General features: G+C 40.1%; 3 protein-coding genes across 3 annotated transcripts; all 3 read right to left on the reverse strand.

Annotated features, from left to right (window-relative positions):
- Window positions 1-334: 334 nt before the first annotated feature.
- GCK72_008610 (uncharacterized protein) lies at window positions 335-4,796 on the reverse strand (the record flags this gene model as incomplete). The annotated part of the gene is made up of 10 exons (XM_053726915.1): window positions 335-628; window positions 1,179-1,407; window positions 1,455-1,717; window positions 1,771-1,928; window positions 2,666-2,760; window positions 2,808-3,097; window positions 3,953-4,187; window positions 4,233-4,483; window positions 4,536-4,669; window positions 4,757-4,796. The coding sequence occupies 10 exons, from the start codon at window positions 4,794-4,796 to the stop codon at window positions 335-337; spliced, it is 1,989 nt and encodes a 662-aa protein (XP_053586492.1).
- Window positions 4,797-5,209: 413 nt separating this feature from the next.
- Window positions 5,210-14,624, reverse strand: GCK72_008611 (uncharacterized protein; the record flags this gene model as incomplete). Its single annotated transcript, XM_053726916.1, has 19 exons — window positions 5,210-5,221; window positions 5,275-5,388; window positions 5,750-5,921; window positions 6,222-6,509; window positions 6,761-6,972; window positions 7,586-7,775; window positions 8,196-8,320; window positions 8,366-8,536; window positions 9,197-9,389; window positions 10,167-10,456; window positions 11,007-11,235; window positions 11,283-11,545; window positions 11,599-11,756; window positions 12,494-12,588; window positions 12,636-12,925; window positions 13,781-14,015; window positions 14,061-14,311; window positions 14,364-14,497; window positions 14,585-14,624. The coding sequence occupies 19 exons, from the start codon at window positions 14,622-14,624 to the stop codon at window positions 5,210-5,212; spliced, it is 3,462 nt and encodes a 1,153-aa protein (XP_053586493.1).
- Window positions 14,625-15,081: 457 nt separating this feature from the next.
- Window positions 15,082-19,267, reverse strand: GCK72_008612 (uncharacterized protein; the record flags this gene model as incomplete). Its single annotated transcript, XM_053726917.1, has 9 exons — window positions 15,082-15,216; window positions 15,578-15,749; window positions 16,050-16,337; window positions 16,418-16,629; window positions 17,243-17,432; window positions 17,859-17,983; window positions 18,029-18,199; window positions 18,922-19,114; window positions 19,176-19,267. 9 exons carry the CDS (start codon window positions 19,265-19,267, stop codon window positions 15,082-15,084), a joined length of 1,578 nt encoding a protein of 525 aa, XP_053586494.1.
- Window positions 19,268-19,402: the final 135 nt, after the last annotated feature.

A 19,402-nucleotide genomic window follows, 5' to 3' on the forward strand; every position in this document is an offset into this window, starting at 1 on the left:
AAAACTAGGGCACTTCGCAACCAGACGCTTTGTAACTCAATTAAATACGGTTTCGAGACCTCGCAGTGGGCTAGAAAACCAAAAGTTGGTTTCCTAGGCCATGGGCTCAAAATTTCGGTCATCTCACGAACTTTTGAGGAGCCCACGACTAACAAGGGAAGTTCATGACGAGGCGAGTTGAACTTTTTCTAAAAATTGGACCCCTGGTACTTTCGACCCTGCTGATTCCAAAAATGCAAGAAAAATCAGCGAAATGCTCACGTGAACCGAGTTATGACCCGTCAAACTTGCAATTCTACAGCACAAGTGTCAATGAAAAAAGCTTTCATACAACTCACCGCCAGCCGTACAGAGTGATAGTGGCCATTTCCGTATTAAAAGAATTGCCAGAGCGACTAGCATTTAAGTGGCAAGTAGCTGTCAAAGCACATTGAATAACAGACGTCTGGAGTGGGTGTTCTTCCTCTTGAAAATACTCCGAGGGATATTTCTTGCTCTTCATAAGTTCCTGCCAAATAGCACGACTTTCTTTTTCGCCGTAGAAAGCCACTCGATAGTTGACACCGTGTTTGATATCATCACAAGACTTCATTTTTCTCGCTTCCTTCTCCAGGGACATGTCGTATTTCTAAAATAAGAATTTATTATAATAACTTGGGGAAATCTCACCAATTCATGCATGTTTGCAATTTCATGAATACCTGCAACATTGCCTCGAAGCGCGTTGAGAGATGCGATCTTGGGTAACGGATTGTCTGCCCAGTGCTTATTAAACTCCTCTTCAGTTAGACAATGTTTGATGATATTGGTGTAACTGAAGCGAGGTGGAACATGTAGAACTCATTTCAATCATTTTATGAAATCTAACTCACCACTGACCAATACCAAAGTGACCGCGAGAAGTACTTTCATTGCTCAAATCGGGAAACTCGAAACCGTCAGTAATAATCAACACAACTGTCACTCATCTTTATTGATCCTTATCAGATTCCTCTGAAACAAGTCCACGTGTTAATGGAACGAATAAAAAGTTGGTTGTTCAAATCATTATCTATTATGAGCCTTCCTTATTGTGAATTCAAACCTTTCTGCTGTCATCAAAACCAAGAATAACTCATTTATTCCACTTCAATTCAAATTCATAGAAAAAGATACAAAAAAGCAATAAATAAATAAACAAGAATAGAGTTCGCCCCTTCCGATCCACCATTATTTTCAGACGATGGAGCAGTTGTCTCTGAGTCAGATCTGGGCGGGACGGTTGTCTCTATTTTAGATTTGGGTGAAGGACCAGTCGTCTCCATTTCAGATCTGGGCGGAGCAATACACAATCCTTGTTTAGTCTTTCCATGAGTGCACTTCGATCCGGGCGGTCCGTGTTGGAAGTCAGATACGGAGAGTGTTCCACTGGAATTGATAAGTTCTTTAGAGTGTAATGCTTTCAGACAACTCACTGCCAGCCGTACAAAGTGAAAGCGGTTGCTTTATCACAATCATTTGTCAAATCACATTTAATAAAAGACGTCTGGAGTGGATGCATGTTCTCATTATACATCCAAATGTTAGTTGCGTTTTCCGAAACGTTCTTCACAAATGCGTCCCATATTGGAAGACTTTCTAATATTCTATAGTCATCCACTCGATAGTTGGCACCGTGTTTGTAATCATCACATGACTTCATTTTTCTCGCTTCCTTCTCCAGGGCCATGTCGTATTTCTGAATAGAATTTTTGTTGAATGTGAAAAACGTATGTTCAAGAAAAACCTCACCAATTCATGCATGTTTGCAATTTGATAAATTGTTGCAATATGCGCTCGTTCATTGTTGAGAGATGTGATCATGTTTCCCTCTATTGTTGGATCTGACCACGTTTTATACTCTTCCTCAGTTAGACAGTGTTTGATGAAGTCGGTGTTACCGGAGGGAGCTGGAACACAACATTGTTGAACTCATATCACTCGTTTCATAGAATCTAACTCACCACTGAGCAATAGCAAAGTGGCCGCGAGGAGTACCTTCATTGCTCAAATCGAGAAACTGGGAGCTGTCAGAAAATGGTAATAATCATTAAAGGTCCTTCAAACAAGTCCACGTGGCCTGGGCGGAAAAGGTTGATTTTTTCTTAGAAGAAAAATTGAGTTCACGTCAAATTTACTAGCAAAAAGTAAAAGAGGAAATGTGCCGGTTTACGTGAGCATTTCGCTTATTTTTATTGCAGTTTTCAAATCCTCAAGGTCCCAATTACCTACGGTCAAATTTATAGAAAAAGTTCAGCCCGCCTCGTCATGTACTTCCCTTGTTAGAATTGAGTATTTTTGCTGTAACAATCGTATATTTGTTTGGTTTCACCGAGTTATCAGCTTTATTCCAGTCTACATGTCTATTAACAATGCAAACGTCCCAAAGAACACTAAGACGTCTTATGATATAAAAACATTTTAGACGTCTCTTGACACAGGAGCTTGCTCTGACACCTGGAAGTAGTGATAACCTTAAAAACAAAATGAGCCACTTTGGCATTGCTCTTTGGCCCATCACCAGTGAAGTTGCACATATCTTTTTAAAACAAATTCATTTATTCCAATTCAATTTAAAATCATAGAAAAAAAGACATAAAAGCAATAGACAAATAGACAAAGAATGAGTTCACCCCTTCCGATCTACCATTATTTTCAATACACAGTCCTCGTTCAGTCTTTCCATGAGTACACTTCGATCCGGCCAGTCCGGGTTGGAAGTCAGATAGGGAGAGAGTTCCACTGGAATTGATAAGTTCTCTAGAGTTTAATGCTTTCAGACTACTCACCGCCAGCCGTACAAAGTGACAGAGTGTACTTTCGTATCAAAAGAATTGCCAGAGCAACGAGCATCTAATTCGCATTCACTTGTCAAAATACATTGAATAACAGACGTCTGGAATGGATGTTTTTCCTCTTCAAAATAGTAAAAGGACTTATTCACACTCTTCACAAATTCCTGCCAAATTGCACGACTTTCTCTTTTGCCGTAGAAAGCCACTCGATAGTTGACACCGTGTTTGATATCATCACACGACTTCATTTTTCTCGCTTCTTTTTCCAGGGCCATGTCGTATTTCTGAAATAAGAATTTATTGTAATAACTTGGGGAAATCTCACCAATTCATGCATGTTTGCAATTTCACGAATACCTGCAATATTGCGTCGCACCGCGTTGAGAGATGCGATCTTGGGTAACGGATCGTCTGCCCAGTGCTTATTAAACTCCTCTTCTGTTAGACAGTGTTTGATGAAGTTGGTGTAACCGAAGCGAAATAGGACACGTTGAACTCATTTCAATCATTTCATAGAATCTAACTCACCACTTAGCAATACCAAAGTGACCGCGAGAAGTACCTTCCTTGCTCAAATCGGAAAACTCAAAACTGTCAGTAATAATCAACACAACTGTCTCTCACCTTTATTGATCCTTATCAGATTCCTCAAAAAAAAGTCCACGTGTTAAAGGAACGGATAAAAAGTTGCTTATCCGAAAAATTGAATCCACGTCAAAATGAACTGAAAACCTTTTCAATCACTCTAATTTTCAGCAATGCAACTTTGCTAGACTACTGGTGCTTACCGAAGTCTTCAGAATAACACTGAAATCGTGGAGACGCAGACACGTTTCACATTTCTATATAACTTTCGTTCATTTCTGCTAATGATATTGAGACAGAGAATCTTTTCGAAACATTCAAAGTGTCTTATTAGAACATTATTGCGACTGGGGAACTACTAATTGTCAAATTTGAGACCTGTCAGCTACAGTACTACGCAAGAACTACAGTATGCTTCCCTTCATTTTTAGGAATTCAAAATTTCCTGCTGCTGTCATCAAAACCAAGCATAAATCATTCATTCCAGTTCAAATTCAAGTTCATAGAAAAAGAGATACAAAAGCAATAGACAAATAGACAAAAATCGAGTTCACCCCTTCACCATTGTTTTCAGACGAAGAACCAATCGCCTCTGAATCTGATCTGGACGGAGCAGTCGTCTCTATTTTAAATTTGGGTGGGGCAGTCGTTTCTATTTTAGATGTGGGTGGAGCAGTTGTCTCTAATTCAGTTTTTGGCGGTGCAATACACAGTCCTTCTTCAGTCTTTCCATGAGTACACTTCGATCCGGGCGGTCCTCGTTGGAAGTCAGATAGGGAGAGTGTTCCACTGGAATTGAAAAGTTCTAGAGTTTAATGTTTTCATAAAACTCACCGAGGGCCAAACAAAACGATAAAGTTCCTTTCATCACATTCAGTTGTCAAATCACATTTAATCATGAATGTCAAAAGTGGATGGTCCGCCTCAGAATACGAGTCAGTCAGAGCACTGTTCTTCACAAATTCCTTCCAGACTGCATCACTTTTTCCTTCGCCGTAGAAAGCCACTCGATAGTTGACACCATGTTTTAAATCATTGCACGACTTCATTTTTCTCGCTTCCTTCTCCAGGGACATGTCGTATTTCTGAATTGAATTTTGTTGAATGTGAAAAATGTATGGTTACAAAAAATTTCACCAATTCATGCATGTTTGCAATTTGATAATCCTCTGCATGTGACGCTCGAATCTCGTTCATCGCTGCGATTATGTCTTTAATAGACTCTCCTTCAGTTAGGCAATTTTTGATGAAGTCGGTCTGACCGAAACGGACTGAAAAGTGAACAGTATATATTTGAATCCAAAATTTCGAGGTTTTTTTTCATTTTCAATTCATGACATGCCTGAATCTAAACCTACCTCCAAACAAGACCAAAGTGACCGTGAGTATTGCCTTCATATCGAATCAATCGGTTGATCGGCAATTCTCGAATAGTGTGAAGACGGTAATGATTGATTTGAAAGATTCCACGCGTAGATTGACAGCAAAGGTCAGAAAAAATGTCAGAACAAAAGTTCACGGGGTTGGGGTACGGTCATGAAGCCAGTTCACGGGAAATTTTCAGAATGATAAGATTGAGTTTTTTATGATGGCATTATTTTTTCAGCAACGGTTTCCTAGGCCTTTTAGATGTACAAGATAGGCCATTCGCCAACAAATGTGTGTCTGTACATCCAGATGTCATATTTAGATATGATTTATTTTGGAATGAATAGGCACTAAATCAAAGTGAAGCAATGAAAAAAATTGAGATCGACGGACACACAGACAGGGAGGGAAGCGTGGAGATCAGAAGTGTAGAAGTCATGATTCTAGTGGGAATCCTGAAAAAAATTCGATTTTAGAAAAAAAATTATTAAAAATGAGAATTTCTCACCATCATTTGCCTTCCTTTTGTCTCAATCGGAAGACTTAGAGAGGCAATTAATCCGAGAATCGCTGCAGTTCCATAAATACCAATGGGTAGGGATAAGGAGTGTTCGGAGGCCACCTGGAAACAAAAAATATAATAGGATAGGTGGTTACAGTAACCAGTACAGTACTACCTACTGGGTATAGTAAGCTGAATGAAGTACCTTAATTCTAACCATTTTCGATACAGTAACCTGCCATCTGAGATTGGTTAGATACAGTAGCCCACTAGCTACGGTAATGTAGTTGCTAACCACAGATTACAGTAGGTTACCATTGCTACAGTAACCCGTCATAGGATTTTGCCTAGCTACAGTAGCCTACGACGATAAAGTCCACAGTAACCCTCTCAATTTCACTACAGTAACCGACTTTGATTTCTCACACTAATTTTCTAACTGTACTAACTACAGTACCCCTTCTCCCTCCCACTCCCATACCTGCGCTATAAACGGTGTTACAATTGCTCCAATCCTTGCCATAGCCGAACAAGTACCCAATCCAACTGCCCTCAACGTAGTCGGGTAGACTTCAGGTGTATATACATAAGCACATTGGAACGCACCGGATATGAATGCACGGGCGACGAAGATGAGCACGGTGACGGTGAATCTGGAAATAGGGAAAATAGTTGTCAGTTAACAATAAGAAACAGGAGGACTTTTTATGTTTCATCAACTAGCACACGAATTTATCTTTAAACTCGATGTTTCTCGGTCAAAAATCAGCTGGAATTTTATCCGCGCCGCTTACAGTTTAAGCTCCGCCCACAATTTCCTGCCGCACTTGTGTTTCTGCCTTGAAAAAATTGAAAATTCTGGCGAAAACTTTATTTTTTGACAGTAGTCAAGGAGTGCATCTATTACAGTAAACCTGTTCCGTAATCTAAGTCCCTTCATCCCCTCTACTCACCTATCCAAACAGAAATACAACAAGAACGTGAAGACTGCAAATATGGCGTATTCCAGCGCCATTGTCTTCTTCCTTCCGAACCATTCAATTATCAACACAGTGATAATTAACCCGGGGAATTCAGCAAGAGTAGTTGATAGTAGATCAAAGTAATCGGATCTTGTCAACGGATGACATACTTCTAGAGAAGTTCCATTCGAGTATAGTCCTCCATGACATTCATCATGCGACTGGAAGAGGACAGTGGTGAAGAGCACCATTCCGTAGTAGGAGAACGCAGTTATCGCCCTGAAAATGTTTTCAGGAGTTGTAGCAGGTGTATAGCCATTCAAAAGGTATTGTTATGCCGGTTTCACAAGTATAAAAATAATTGAGTATGGCTTAAATCTCGCCGAGATACGGTGAAACGTAATTTTCGATATTTTTCGAAAATTCATAACTTCCTTGGTTTTTAATCTATTTCTGATATTTTTTGACCAAACACTTTTTTACATTATGAACTTTCCAAAAATCGCGTCCCAGACACCCCAGACACTCACCAAATACACCACAACAGCAAAGTGGTCTTCCTCAAATCAGGCGACAATAAATTAGCGATATCTCCTCGGCTTTCTGATCCCATTTTTGTCGAGGACACTAGTCTTCCAGTCGGTAGCTGTACTCGATTCATTCGTGCAGCTGCTTGAAGGGTTTCCAGTGCTCTCTCAGGATGTCCGGATGCCATGTCGAAACGGGCAGATTCGGGGAGCCACTGGAATATTGGGATTATTGGGATGTTGAGAATATGATAACATTATACTACTAGCGCTTTATTGGGACTGTCTTTAAAGTTGCCTAAATTTCTTTGCATCTCTCGATCTTGCACGCTATTTTGTTCAGTTTGTGTAGGTTGTGAGAACCGTTAACTCCTAATAACTGAGAGCTCAATGTGCATGAGCGGAATGGGCAAAGAGAGGAAGACGGAAAGCGGAATCAATTTTCATTTTTAGAAGTCAAATTTGGTATTTTTGGTTGTAAAAACCCCTAAAAATGGTTAAATTTGTGCAAAATTGTTTTTGTTGGTAAAAACTGATTCAATCCAGTTTGTTATGATGGACTTTTATGTCAAATAAGATTCCACTAGTTCTGATTCAGCTGAAAACGTTTTGAAACCAAATTACGAGAAACCTTTGGCATTCTTCCTCTCATTTAGTGTCAAAGTCAGTCAACACCTGGTTTCGAAATGTCTTTGGAACGTCCCGGATCTCATCGGTATTATGAATTAACACAATTTCCTGCAATTTGGGAAATTCAAACTGAAAACTAGTTCGACGGTGGAGCGCGATTTGAAAACTTTTCAGTGGATACTTTTCAAAAAAACTCACAAAAGAAGCGACTGCAAATACGCCCAATGGCAATGAAGACAAGAACATGAGGGCTCTCCATCCAAACGTCTCCATTACGAAATACGCGAGAAGAGCCTCGAAAACTGCACCAATTGCCCAGAATGATTCGATTAAAACGACACATTTGGCACGTTGAGCAGTGGGGAGGAACTCGGCGTAGAGGGTTACGCTGGAAAAAAATGTAGTTTGTAGTTTGTGGTGGGGCCCGGAAATCAAAATTTTGGGGAAATTCTTGTTGTGTTGGGCAGGTTTTTTTCTGCTGATTTCGAAAATCTAAGTTTTATTACTCTCTGTACGAATCTGCATGAGATACAGTAGAAATACTGAGCATTTATTTTTCGAAATATTTCGAAAATCCATAATTATGGTAGTTTGCAATATTTTTGAACAAACTTTGTACCCAATCGTAGCTCATAATTTCCAGTTTTGGGAAAAATAGTCTAATTCAGGAGAACTACAGTAATCCAGGATTACTGTAGTCCACGCGTGACTTTACGGTTTTGTTGGCATGATTATGCATATTCGAAAGATCTCATTTCAAAAATTTTACTTATTCGGGTCCTGTCACGAAAATAATAATGAAACTCACGACTGAGGCACTCCTCCAATTCCGAATCCAGTCAGTCCACGGAAGAATAATAAAACATAAAAATGAGGCGACATTCCAGATAACACTCCCATGATACAAGCAACCAGTGTGGAGAATGTTAATCCCTGTAATCAGTATGTCTGTGTGTCCAAAATCCAGATGTCCCTCACCTTTCTCCTCCCGAACCGGTCACAAATCTTTCCCCAAAACGTGCTTGACAACATCATTCCACTGAAAACGCAAGTTGTCACAAGGGCTTGTTGGACAGATGAGATTCCCCATTCACAGGCTAAAGCAGGGGAAATCAGGGAGAGAAGCATCATCTCCATCGCGTCGGCCATCTGGAATACGGTAGTGGATTACTGTAACTAGCAAAGTTCTATCAATTGGTTACAGTAGTCTTGCTAGGTACGTGGTACTTTAGGCTCCTAGGTTACTACACTTTTACTGTAGTCGTTACGATTACCGTAAGACAACTACAATAAGCAAATCTTCGAAACGGAAGTTAGATTACTGTTGATTTTTTACTAGGGTACTGTAGTTACTGTAGTCGAGGGGTTCCTAGGTTGCGGTACTCGGCGTCTATAGGTAGCCAGTTTCCGATGATAGGTTACTGCGGCTACTGTAATCAGGAAAGTTCTATAGTAGTGGGTTACTGTATCCAGGGAACGGTACAACGGCTAGTAGTAAGATAAGATTTTTATAACTAGTAGGTAATACTTTATTCTTCTGGATTACTGTAGTAGGTCACATATACGGTAATCCAGAAGAATACAAAAACAATGCCCACTGCTACAGTACCACGGGTCTGAGAGTGAGTAATTAAATCGACCGCGTTCCGCTGAAGTCAGTAAACGTTTAAGCGCGAAAAATCAATATCAACTAGTTATAGTAACCCAATACATAATTCCCACCTCAGCATACAATTTCTGATTACAGTAGCCTTCTGGACTACTGTAGCTATCCCACCTTGGCTACTATACCCCCTCACCCAAACTCACCCAAGCCATCCCTGTCAAAATAGAAAGTTTCAACTGGAACCTTCCGAATCCCAATGCCTCCACAGCCTCATCCACTGTAAACGTCTTCTCCTGAGACCCATCGATTTCCCTTTGGTCAGAAGGCTCGCCCAACTCATTCCGATCGTCCAGGTTTGAGTAACGAACAGCAAAATCGTCGCCGACATGACGAATTCTGAAGGGTAAATATTTATTTTGTGATTTTTGAAAATTGTTAAATAAAAATAAATATTTACTCTTTGATCAATTGTTTGGCCGTCAAATCAACATAAGCCTCCGTGAGGTTTGATGCTTCAAGCACTTCGGTTAGGATCGCTTTGTCTCCCATTGAGAGACTCTTTTCTGGAACAAATAAAGGATAAGGGACATCCGGACATACAGACAGACACAAGAGTCATATAAAATATAAAAACTGGGAAAAATCTGCAGTTTTCAATTGAAAATTGAAAATGAGCAAGTTACTGCCGGAAGGATGTTTCGAAACTGAGACACTTTGAAACCGGGACATTTTGCAACCAAGGAAATCCCTACATACAGAAATAGTGACAGACATCATAAGGGCGTGAAAGAGTATAGGAAGGACGTTCTGAAACTTACTTAGTTAGGGACACTTCAAAACTAGGGCACTTCGCAACCAGACGCTTTGTAACTCAATTAAATACGGTTTCGAGACCTCGCAGTGGGCTAGAAAACCAAAAGTTGGTTTCCTAGGCCATGGGCTCAAAATTTCGGTCATCTCACGAACTTTTGAGGAGCCCACGACTAACAAGGGAAGTTCATGACGAGGCGAGTTGAACTTTTTCTAAAAATTGGACCCCTGGTACTTTCGACCCTGCTGATTCCAAAAATGCAAGAAAAATCAGCGAAATGCTCACGTGAACCGAGTTATGACCCGTCAAACTTGCAATTCTACAGCACAAGTGTCAATGAAAAAAGCTTTCATACAACTCACCGCCAGCCGTACAGAGTGATAGTGGCCATTTCCGTATTAAAAGAATTGCCAGAGCGACTAGCATTTAAGTGGCAAGTAGCTGTCAAAGCACATTGAATAACAGACGTCTGGAGTGGGTGTTCTTCCTCTTGAAAATACTCCGAGGGATATTTCTTGCTCTTCATAAGTTCCTGCCAAATAGCACGACTTTCTTTTTCGCCGTAGAAAGCCACTCGATAGTTGACACCGTGTTTGATATCATCACAAGACTTCATTTTTCTCGCTTCCTTCTCCAGGGACATGTCGTATTTCTAAAATAAGAATTTATTATAATAACTTGGGGAAATCTCACCAATTCATGCATGTTTGCAATTTCATGAATACCTGCAACATTGCCTCGAAGCGCGTTGAGAGATGCGATCTTGGGTAACGGATTGTCTGCCCAGTGCTTATTAAACTCCTCTTCAGTTAGACAATGTTTGATGATATTGGTGTAACTGAAGCGAGGTGGAACATGTAGAACTCATTTCAATCATTTTATGAAATCTAACTCACCACTGACCAATACCAAAGTGACCGCGAGAAGTACTTTCATTGCTCAAATCGGGAAACTCGAAACCGTCAGTAATAATCAACACAACTGTCACTCATCTTTATTGATCCTTATCAGATTCCTCTGAAACAAGTCCACGTGTTAATGGAACGAATAAAAAGTTGGTTGTTCAAATCATTATCTATTATGAGCCTTCCTTATTGTGAATTCAAACCTTTCTGCTGTCATCAAAACCAAGAATAACTCATTTATTCCACTTCAATTCAAATTCATAGAAAAAGATACAAAAAAGCAATAAATAAATAAACAAGAATAGAGTTCGCCCCTTCCGATCCACCATTATTTTCAGACGATGGAGCAGTTGTCTCTGAGTCAGATCTGGGCGGGACGGTTGTCTCTATTTTAGATTTGGGTGAAGGACCAGTCGTCTCCATTTCAGATCTGGGCGGAGCAATACACAATCCTTGTTTAGTCTTTCCATGAGTGCACTTCGATCCGGGCGGTCCGTGTTGGAAGTCAGATACGGAGAGTGTTCCACTGGAATTGATAAGTTCTTTAGAGTGTAATGCTTTCAGACAACTCACTGCCAGCCGTACAAAGTGAAAGCGGTTGCTTTATCACAATCATTTGTCAAATCACATTTAATAAAAGACGTCTGGAGTGGATGCATGTTCTCATTATACATCCAAATGTTAGTTGCGTTTTCCGAAACGTTCTTCACAAATGCGTCCCATATTGGAAGACTTTCTAATATTCTATAGTCATCCACTCGATAGTTGGCACCGTGTTTGTAATCATCACATGACTTCATTTTTCTCGCTTCCTTCTCCAGGGCCATGTCGTATTTCTGAATAGAATTTTTGTTGAATGTGAAAAACGTATGTTCAAGAAAAACCTCACCAATTCATGCATGTTTGCAATTTGATAAATTGTTGCAATATGCGCTCGTTCATTGTTGAGAGATGTGATCATGTTTCCCTCTATTGTTGGATCTGACCACGTTTTATACTCTTCCTCAGTTAGACAGTGTTTGATGAAGTCGGTGTTACCGGAGGGAGCTGGAACACAACATTGTTGAACTCATATCACTCGTTTCATAGAATCTAACTCACCACTGAGCAATAGCAAAGTGGCCGCGAGGAGTACCTTCATTGCTCAAATCGAGAAACTGGGAGCTGTCAGAAAATGGTAATAATCATTAAAGGTCCTTCAAACAAGTCCACGTGGCCTGGGCGGAAAAGGTTGATTTTTTCTTAGAAGAAAAATTGAGTTCACGTCAAATTTACTAGCAAAAAGTAAAAGAGGAAATGTGCCGGTTTACGTGAGCATTTCGCTTATTTTTATTGCAGTTTTCAAATCCTCAAGGTCCCAATTACCTACGGTCAAATTTATAGAAAAAGTTCAGCCCGCCTCGTCATGTACTTCCCTTGTTAGAATTGAGTATTTTTGCTGTAACAATCGTATATTTGTTTGGTTTCACCGAGTTATCAGCTTTATTCCAGTCTACATGTCTATTAACAATGCAAACGTCCCAAAGAACACTAAGACGTCTTATGATATAAAAACATTTTAGACGTCTCTTGACACAGGAGCTTGCTCTGACACCTGGAAGTAGTGATAACCTTAAAAACAAAATGAGCCACTTTGGCATTGCTCTTTGGCCCATCACCAGTGAAGTTGCACATATCTTTTTAAAACAAATTCATTTATTCCAATTCAATTTAAAATCATAGAAAAAAAGACATAAAAGCAATAGACAAATAGACAAAGAATGAGTTCACCCCTTCCGATCTACCATTATTTTCAATACACAGTCCTCGTTCAGTCTTTCCATGAGTACACTTCGATCCGGCCAGTCCGGGTTGGAAGTCAGATAGGGAGAGAGTTCCACTGGAATTGATAAGTTCTCTAGAGTTTAATGCTTTCAGACTACTCACCGCCAGCCGTACAAAGTGACAGAGTGTACTTTCGTATCAAAAGAATTGCCAGAGCAACGAGCATCTAATTCGCATTCACTTGTCAAAATACATTGAATAACAGACGTCTGGAATGGATGTTTTTCCTCTTCAAAATAGTAAAAGGACTTATTCACACTCTTCACAAATTCCTGCCAAATTGCACGACTTTCTCTTTTGCCGTAGAAAGCCACTCGATAGTTGACACCGTGTTTGATATCATCACACGACTTCATTTTTCTCGCTTCTTTTTCCAGGGCCATGTCGTATTTCTGAAATAAGAATTTATTGTAATAACTTGGGGAAATCTCACCAATTCATGCATGTTTGCAATTTCACGAATACCTGCAATATTGCGTCGCACCGCGTTGAGAGATGCGATCTTGGGTAACGGATCGTCTGCCCAGTGCTTATTAAACTCCTCTTCTGTTAGACAGTGTTTGATGAAGTTGGTGTAACCGAAGCGAAATAGGACACGTTGAACTCATTTCAATCATTTCATAGAATCTAACTCACCACTTAGCAATACCAAAGTGACCGCGAGAAGTACCTTCCTTGCTCAAATCGGAAAACTCAAAACTGTCAGTAATAATCAACACAACTGTCTCTCACCTTTATTGATCCTTATCAGATTCCTCAAAAAAAAGTCCACGTGTTAAAGGAACGGATAAAAAGTTGCTTATCCGAAAAATTGAATCCACGTCAAAATGAACTGAAAACCTTTTCAATCACTCTAATTTTCAGCAATGCAACTTTGCTAGACTACTGGTGCTTACCGAAGTCTTCAGAATAACACTGAAATCGTGGAGACGCAGACACGTTTCACATTTCTATATAACTTTCGTTCATTTCTGCTAATGATATTGAGACAGAGAATCTTTTCGAAACATTCAAAGTGTCTTATTAGAACATTATTGCGACTGGGGAACTACTAATTGTCAAATTTGAGACCTGTCAGCTACAGTACTACGCAAGAACTACAGTATGCTTCCCTTCATTTTTAGGAATTCAAAATTTCCTGCTGCTGTCATCAAAACCAAGCATAAATCATTCATTCCAGTTCAAATTCAAGTTCATAGAAAAAGAGATACAAAAGCAATAGACAAATAGACAAAAATCGAGTTCACCCCTTCACCATTGTTTTCAGACGAAGAACCAATCGCCTCTGAATCTGATCTGGACGGAGCAGTCGTCTCTATTTTAAATTTGGGTGGGGCAGTCGTTTCTATTTTAGATGTGGGTGGAGCAGTTGTCTCTAATTCAGTTTTTGGCGGTGCAATACACAGTCCTTCTTCAGTCTTTCCATGAGTACACTTCGATCCGGGCGGTCCTCGTTGGAAGTCAGATAGGGAGAGTGTTCCACTGGAATTGAAAAGTTCTAGAGTTTAATGTTTTCATAAAACTCACCGAGGGCCAAACAAAACGATAAAGTTCCTTTCATCACATTCAGTTGTCAAATCACATTTAATCATGAATGTCAAAAGTGGATGGTCCGCCTCAGAATACGAGTCAGTCAGAGCACTGTTCTTCACAAATTCCTTCCAGACTGCATCACTTTTTCCTTCGCCGTAGAAAGCCACTCGATAGTTGACACCATGTTTTAAATCATTGCACGACTTCATTTTTCTCGCTTCCTTCTCCAGGGACATGTCGTATTTCTGAATTGAATTTTGTTGAATGTGAAAAATGTATGGTTACAAAAAATTTCACCAATTCATGCATGTTTGCAATTTGATAATCCTCTGCATGTGACGCTCGAATCTCGTTCATCGCTGCGATTATGTCTTTAATAGACTCTCCTTCAGTTAGGCAATTTTTGATGAAGTCGGTCTGACCGAAACGGACTGAAAAGTGAACAGTATATATTTGAATCCAAAATTTCGAGGTTTTTTTTCATTTTCAATTCATGACATGCCTGAATCTAAACCTACCTCCAAACAAGACCAAAGTGACCGTGAGTATTGCCTTCATATCGAATCAATCGGTTGATCGGCAATTCTCGAATAGTGTGAAGACGGTAATGATTGATTTGAAAGATTCCACGCGTAGATTGACAGCAAAGGTCAGAAAAAATGTCAGAACAAAAGTTCACGGGGTTGGGGTACGGTCATGAAGCCAGTTCACGGGAAATTTTCAGAATGATAAGATTGAGTTTTTTATGATGGCATTATTTTTTCAGCAACGGTTTCCTAGGCCTTTTAGATGTACAAGATAGGCCATTCGCCAACAAATGTGTGTCTGTACATCCAGATGTCATATTTAGATATGATTTATTTTGGAATGAATAGGCACTAAATCAAAGTGAAGCAATGAAAAAAATTGAGATCGACGGACACACAGACAGGGAGGGAAGCGTGGAGATCAGAAGTGTAGAAGTCATGATTCTAGTGGGAATCCTGAAAAAAATTCGATTTTAGAAAAAAAATTATTAAAAATGAGAATTTCTCACCATCATTTGCCTTCCTTTTGTCTCAATCGGAAGACTTAGAGAGGCAATTAATCCGAGAATCGCTGCAGTTCCATAAATACCAATGGGTAGGGATAAGGAGTGTTCGGAGGCCACCTGGAAACAAAAAATATAATAGGATAGGTGGTTACAGTAACCAGTACAGTACTACCTACTGGGTATAGTAAGCTGAATGAAGTACCTTAATTCTAACCATTTTCGATACAGTAACCTGCCATCTGAGATTGGTTAGATACAGTAGCCCACTAGCTACGGTAATGTAGTTGCTAACCACAGATTACAGTAGGTTACCATTGCTACAGTAACCCGTCATAGGATTTTGCCTAGCTACAGTAGCCTACGACGATAAAGTCCACAGTAACCCTCTCAATTTCACTACAGTAACCGACTTTGATTTCTCACACTAATTTTCTAACTGTACTAACTACAGTACCCCTTCTCCCTCCCACTCCCATACCTGCGCTATAAACGGTGTTACAATTGCTCCAATCCTTGCCATAGCCGAACAAGTACCCAATCCAACTGCCCTCAACGTAGTCGGGTAGACTTCAGGTGTATATACATAAGCACATTGGAACGCACCGGATATGAATGCACGGGCGACGAAGATGAGCACGGTGACGGTGAATCTGGAAATAGGGAAAATAGTTGTCAGTTAACAATAAGAAACAGGAGGACTTTTTATGTTTCATCAACTAGCACACGAATTTATCTTTAAACTCGATGTTTCTCGGTCAAAAATCAGCTGGAATTTTATCCGCGCCGCTTACAGTTTAAGCTCCGCCCACAATTTCCTGCCGCACTTGTGTTTCTGCCTTGAAAAAATTGAAAATTCTGGCGAAAACTTTATTTTTTGACAGTAGTCAAGGAGTGCATCTATTACAGTAAACCTGTTCCGTAATCTAAGTCCCTTCATCCCCTCTACTCACCTATCCAAACAGAAATACAACAAGAACGTGAAGACTGCAAATATGGCGTATTCCAGCGCCATTGTCTTCTTCCTTCCGAACCATTCAATTATCAACACAGTGATAATTAACCCGGGGAATTCAGCAAGAGTAGTTGATAGTAGATCAAAGTAATCAGATCTTGTCAGCGGATGACATACTTCTAGAGAAGTTCCATTTGAGTATAGTCCTCCATGACATTCATCATGCGACTGGAAGAGGACAGTGGTGAAGAGCACCATTCCGTAGTAGGAGAACGCCGTGATCGCCCTAGAAAAAGGGAAGACTGTGTTGTGGAATAATTTGATAATTACACTATAAATCGCATCCCAGACACCCCAACCACTCACCAAATACACCACAACAGCAGAGTTGTCTTCCTCAAATCAGGCGACAACAAATTGGCAATATCTCCTCGGCTTTCTGATCCCATTTTTGTCGAGGACACCAGTCTTCCAGTCGGTAGCTGTACTCGATTCATTCGTGCAGCTGCTTGAAGGGTTTCCAGTGCTCTCTCAGGATGTCCGGATGCCATGTCGAAACGGGCAGATTCGGGGAGCCACTGGAATATTGGGATTATTGGGATGTTGAGAATATGATAACATTATACTACTAGCGCTTTATTGGGACTGTCTTTAAAGATGCCTAAATTTCTTTGCATCTCTCGATCTTGCACGCTATTTTGTTCAGTTTGTGTAGGTTGTGAGAACCGTTAACTCCTAATAACTGAGAGCTCAATGTGCATGAGCGGAATGGGCAAAGAGAGGAAGACGGAAAGCGGAATCAATTTTCATTTTTAGAAGTCAAATTTGGTATTTTTGGTTGTAAAAACCCCTAAAAATGGTTAAATTTGTGCAAAATTGTTTTTGTTGGTAAAAACTGATTCAATCCGATTTGTTATGATGGACTTTTATGTCAAATAAGATTCCACTAGTTCTGATTCAGCTGAAAACGTTTTGAAACCAAATTACGAGAAACCTTTGGCATTCTTCCTCTCATTTAGTGTCAAAGTCAGTCAACACCTGGTTTCGAAATGTCTTTGGAACGTCCCGGATCTCATCGGTATTATGAATTAACACAATTTCCTGCAATTTGGGAAATTCAAACTGAAAACTAGTTCGACGGTGGAGCGCGATTTGAAAACTTTTCAGTGGATACTTTTCAAAAAAACTCACAAAAGAAGCGACTGCAAAAATGCCCAATGGCAATGAAGACAAGAACATGAGGGCTCTCCATCCAAACGTCTCCATTACGAAATACGCGAGAAGAGCTTCGAAAACTGCCCCAATTGCCCAGAATGACTCTATTAAAACGACACATTTGGCACGTTGAGCAGTGGGAAGGAACTCCGCGTAGAGGGTTACACTGGAAGAAATGTAGTTTGTAGTTGGTAGTGGGGACCCCGAAATCAAAATTTTGGGGAAATTCTTGTTGTGTTGAACAGGTCTTGTCCTGCTGATTTCAAAAATCTAAGTTTTATTACTCTCGGTACAAATCCGAATGAGATACGGTGAGAACGATGAAAACTATATTTTCGAAAAATTTCGAAAATCCATAACTTTATTAGTTTCTGATATTTTCACACAAGTCTTGTATGAAATAATAGCTAACAAGTTCTAGTTTCCAAGAAAAACAATACCATCCAGGTCTCAAAGCGAAAACTACAGTAATCCAAGATTACTGTAGTTTGAGCGCCACGGTTTTGTTGGCATGACTATACACATTCGAAAGTTCTCATTTCAAAAATTCCACTTGTTTTGGGTCTCACCACAAAATAGAAAAAAAACTCACGACTGTGGCACTCCTCCAATTCCGAACCCAGTCAGTCCACGGAAGAATAATAAAACATAAAAATTTGGCGACATTCCAGATAACACTCCCATGATACAAGCAACCAGTGTGGAGAATGTTAGTCCCTATAAGCAGTATATCTGTGTGTCTGGAATCCAGTTGTCCCTCACCTTTCTCCTCCCGAACCGGTCACAAATCTTTCCCCAAAACGTGCTTGACAACATCATTCCACTGAAAACACAAGTTGTGACAAGAGCTTGTTGGACAGATGAAATTCCCCATTCACAGGCTAAAGCAGGGGAAATCAGGGAGAGAAGCATCATCTCCATCGCGTCGGCCATCTGGAATACGGTAGTGGGTTACGGTAGTAGGTACAGTAATAGGACAGTAGTAACTAGCAGCCTGCTAGAGATTCGTCACAGTAGTCTTGCTAGGTTGTACTGTAGGCTCCTAGGCTACTACACTCTTACTGTAGTCGGTACGATTACTGTAAGATGGCTACAGTAAGCTAACTTTGGAAATGGTAGTTAGATTACTGTTGATTTTTTACTAGGGTACTGTAGTTACTGTAGTCGAGGGGTTCCTAGGTTACGGTAATCGGCGTCTATAGCTAGCCAGTTTCCGATGACAGGTTACGGCGGCTACTGTAATCAGGAAAGTTCTATAGTAGTTGGTTACTGTATCCAGGGAACGGTACAACGGACTCACATCATCTCCAGTAATCCAGAAGAATACAAAAACAATGCCCACTACTACAGTACCACGGGGTCTGGGGGTGAGTAATAAAATCAACCGCGCTCTGCTGAAATCAGCAAACGTTAAAGCGCGAAATTCATAATAATTTTTTTAATTCATATTTTTGTAGAATTGATCTTAAGAAAACGTGCGACAGTCAAAAATCTGGCATAAATCGGTTCAAAAAGTCACAACGAAACAGCGAATTGGAAATATTAAAATTTGAATTCGCCTCCAAGTCTAGTGGAGCGCGTTTCATTTCAGTACTCTCTCCCAGACTACTGTAGCTATCCCACCCTGGCTACTATACCCCCTCACCCAAACTCACCCACGCCATCCCTGTCAAAATAGACAACTTCAACTGAAACCTTCCGAATCCCAATGACTCCACAGCTTCATCGACTGTAAACGTCTTTTCTTGAGACCCATCGATTTCCCTTTGATCAGACGGCTCGCCTAACTCATTTCGATCGTCCAGATTCGAGTAACGAACAGCAAAATCGTCGCCGACATGACGAATTCTGAAGGGTAAATATTTATTTTGTGGTTTTTGAAAATTGTTAAATAAAAATAAATATTTACTCTTTGATCAACTGTTTGGCCGTCAAATCAACATAAGCCTCCGTGAGGTTTGATGCTTCAAGCACTTCGGTTAGGATCGCTTTGTCTCCCATCGAGAGACACTTTTCTGGAAGAAATAAAGGATTAGGGACATCCGGACATACAGACAGACACAAGTTTCAAATAAAAAAACGAAAAATAGGAAACATCTACAGTTTTCAATTGAAAATTAATGAGCGAGTTATTGT

This window comes from Caenorhabditis remanei, chromosome III (genome assembly GCF_010183535.1).
Source record: "Caenorhabditis remanei strain PX506 chromosome III, whole genome shotgun sequence".
Classification (NCBI taxonomy): Eukaryota; Metazoa; Nematoda; class Chromadorea; order Rhabditida; family Rhabditidae; genus Caenorhabditis; species Caenorhabditis remanei.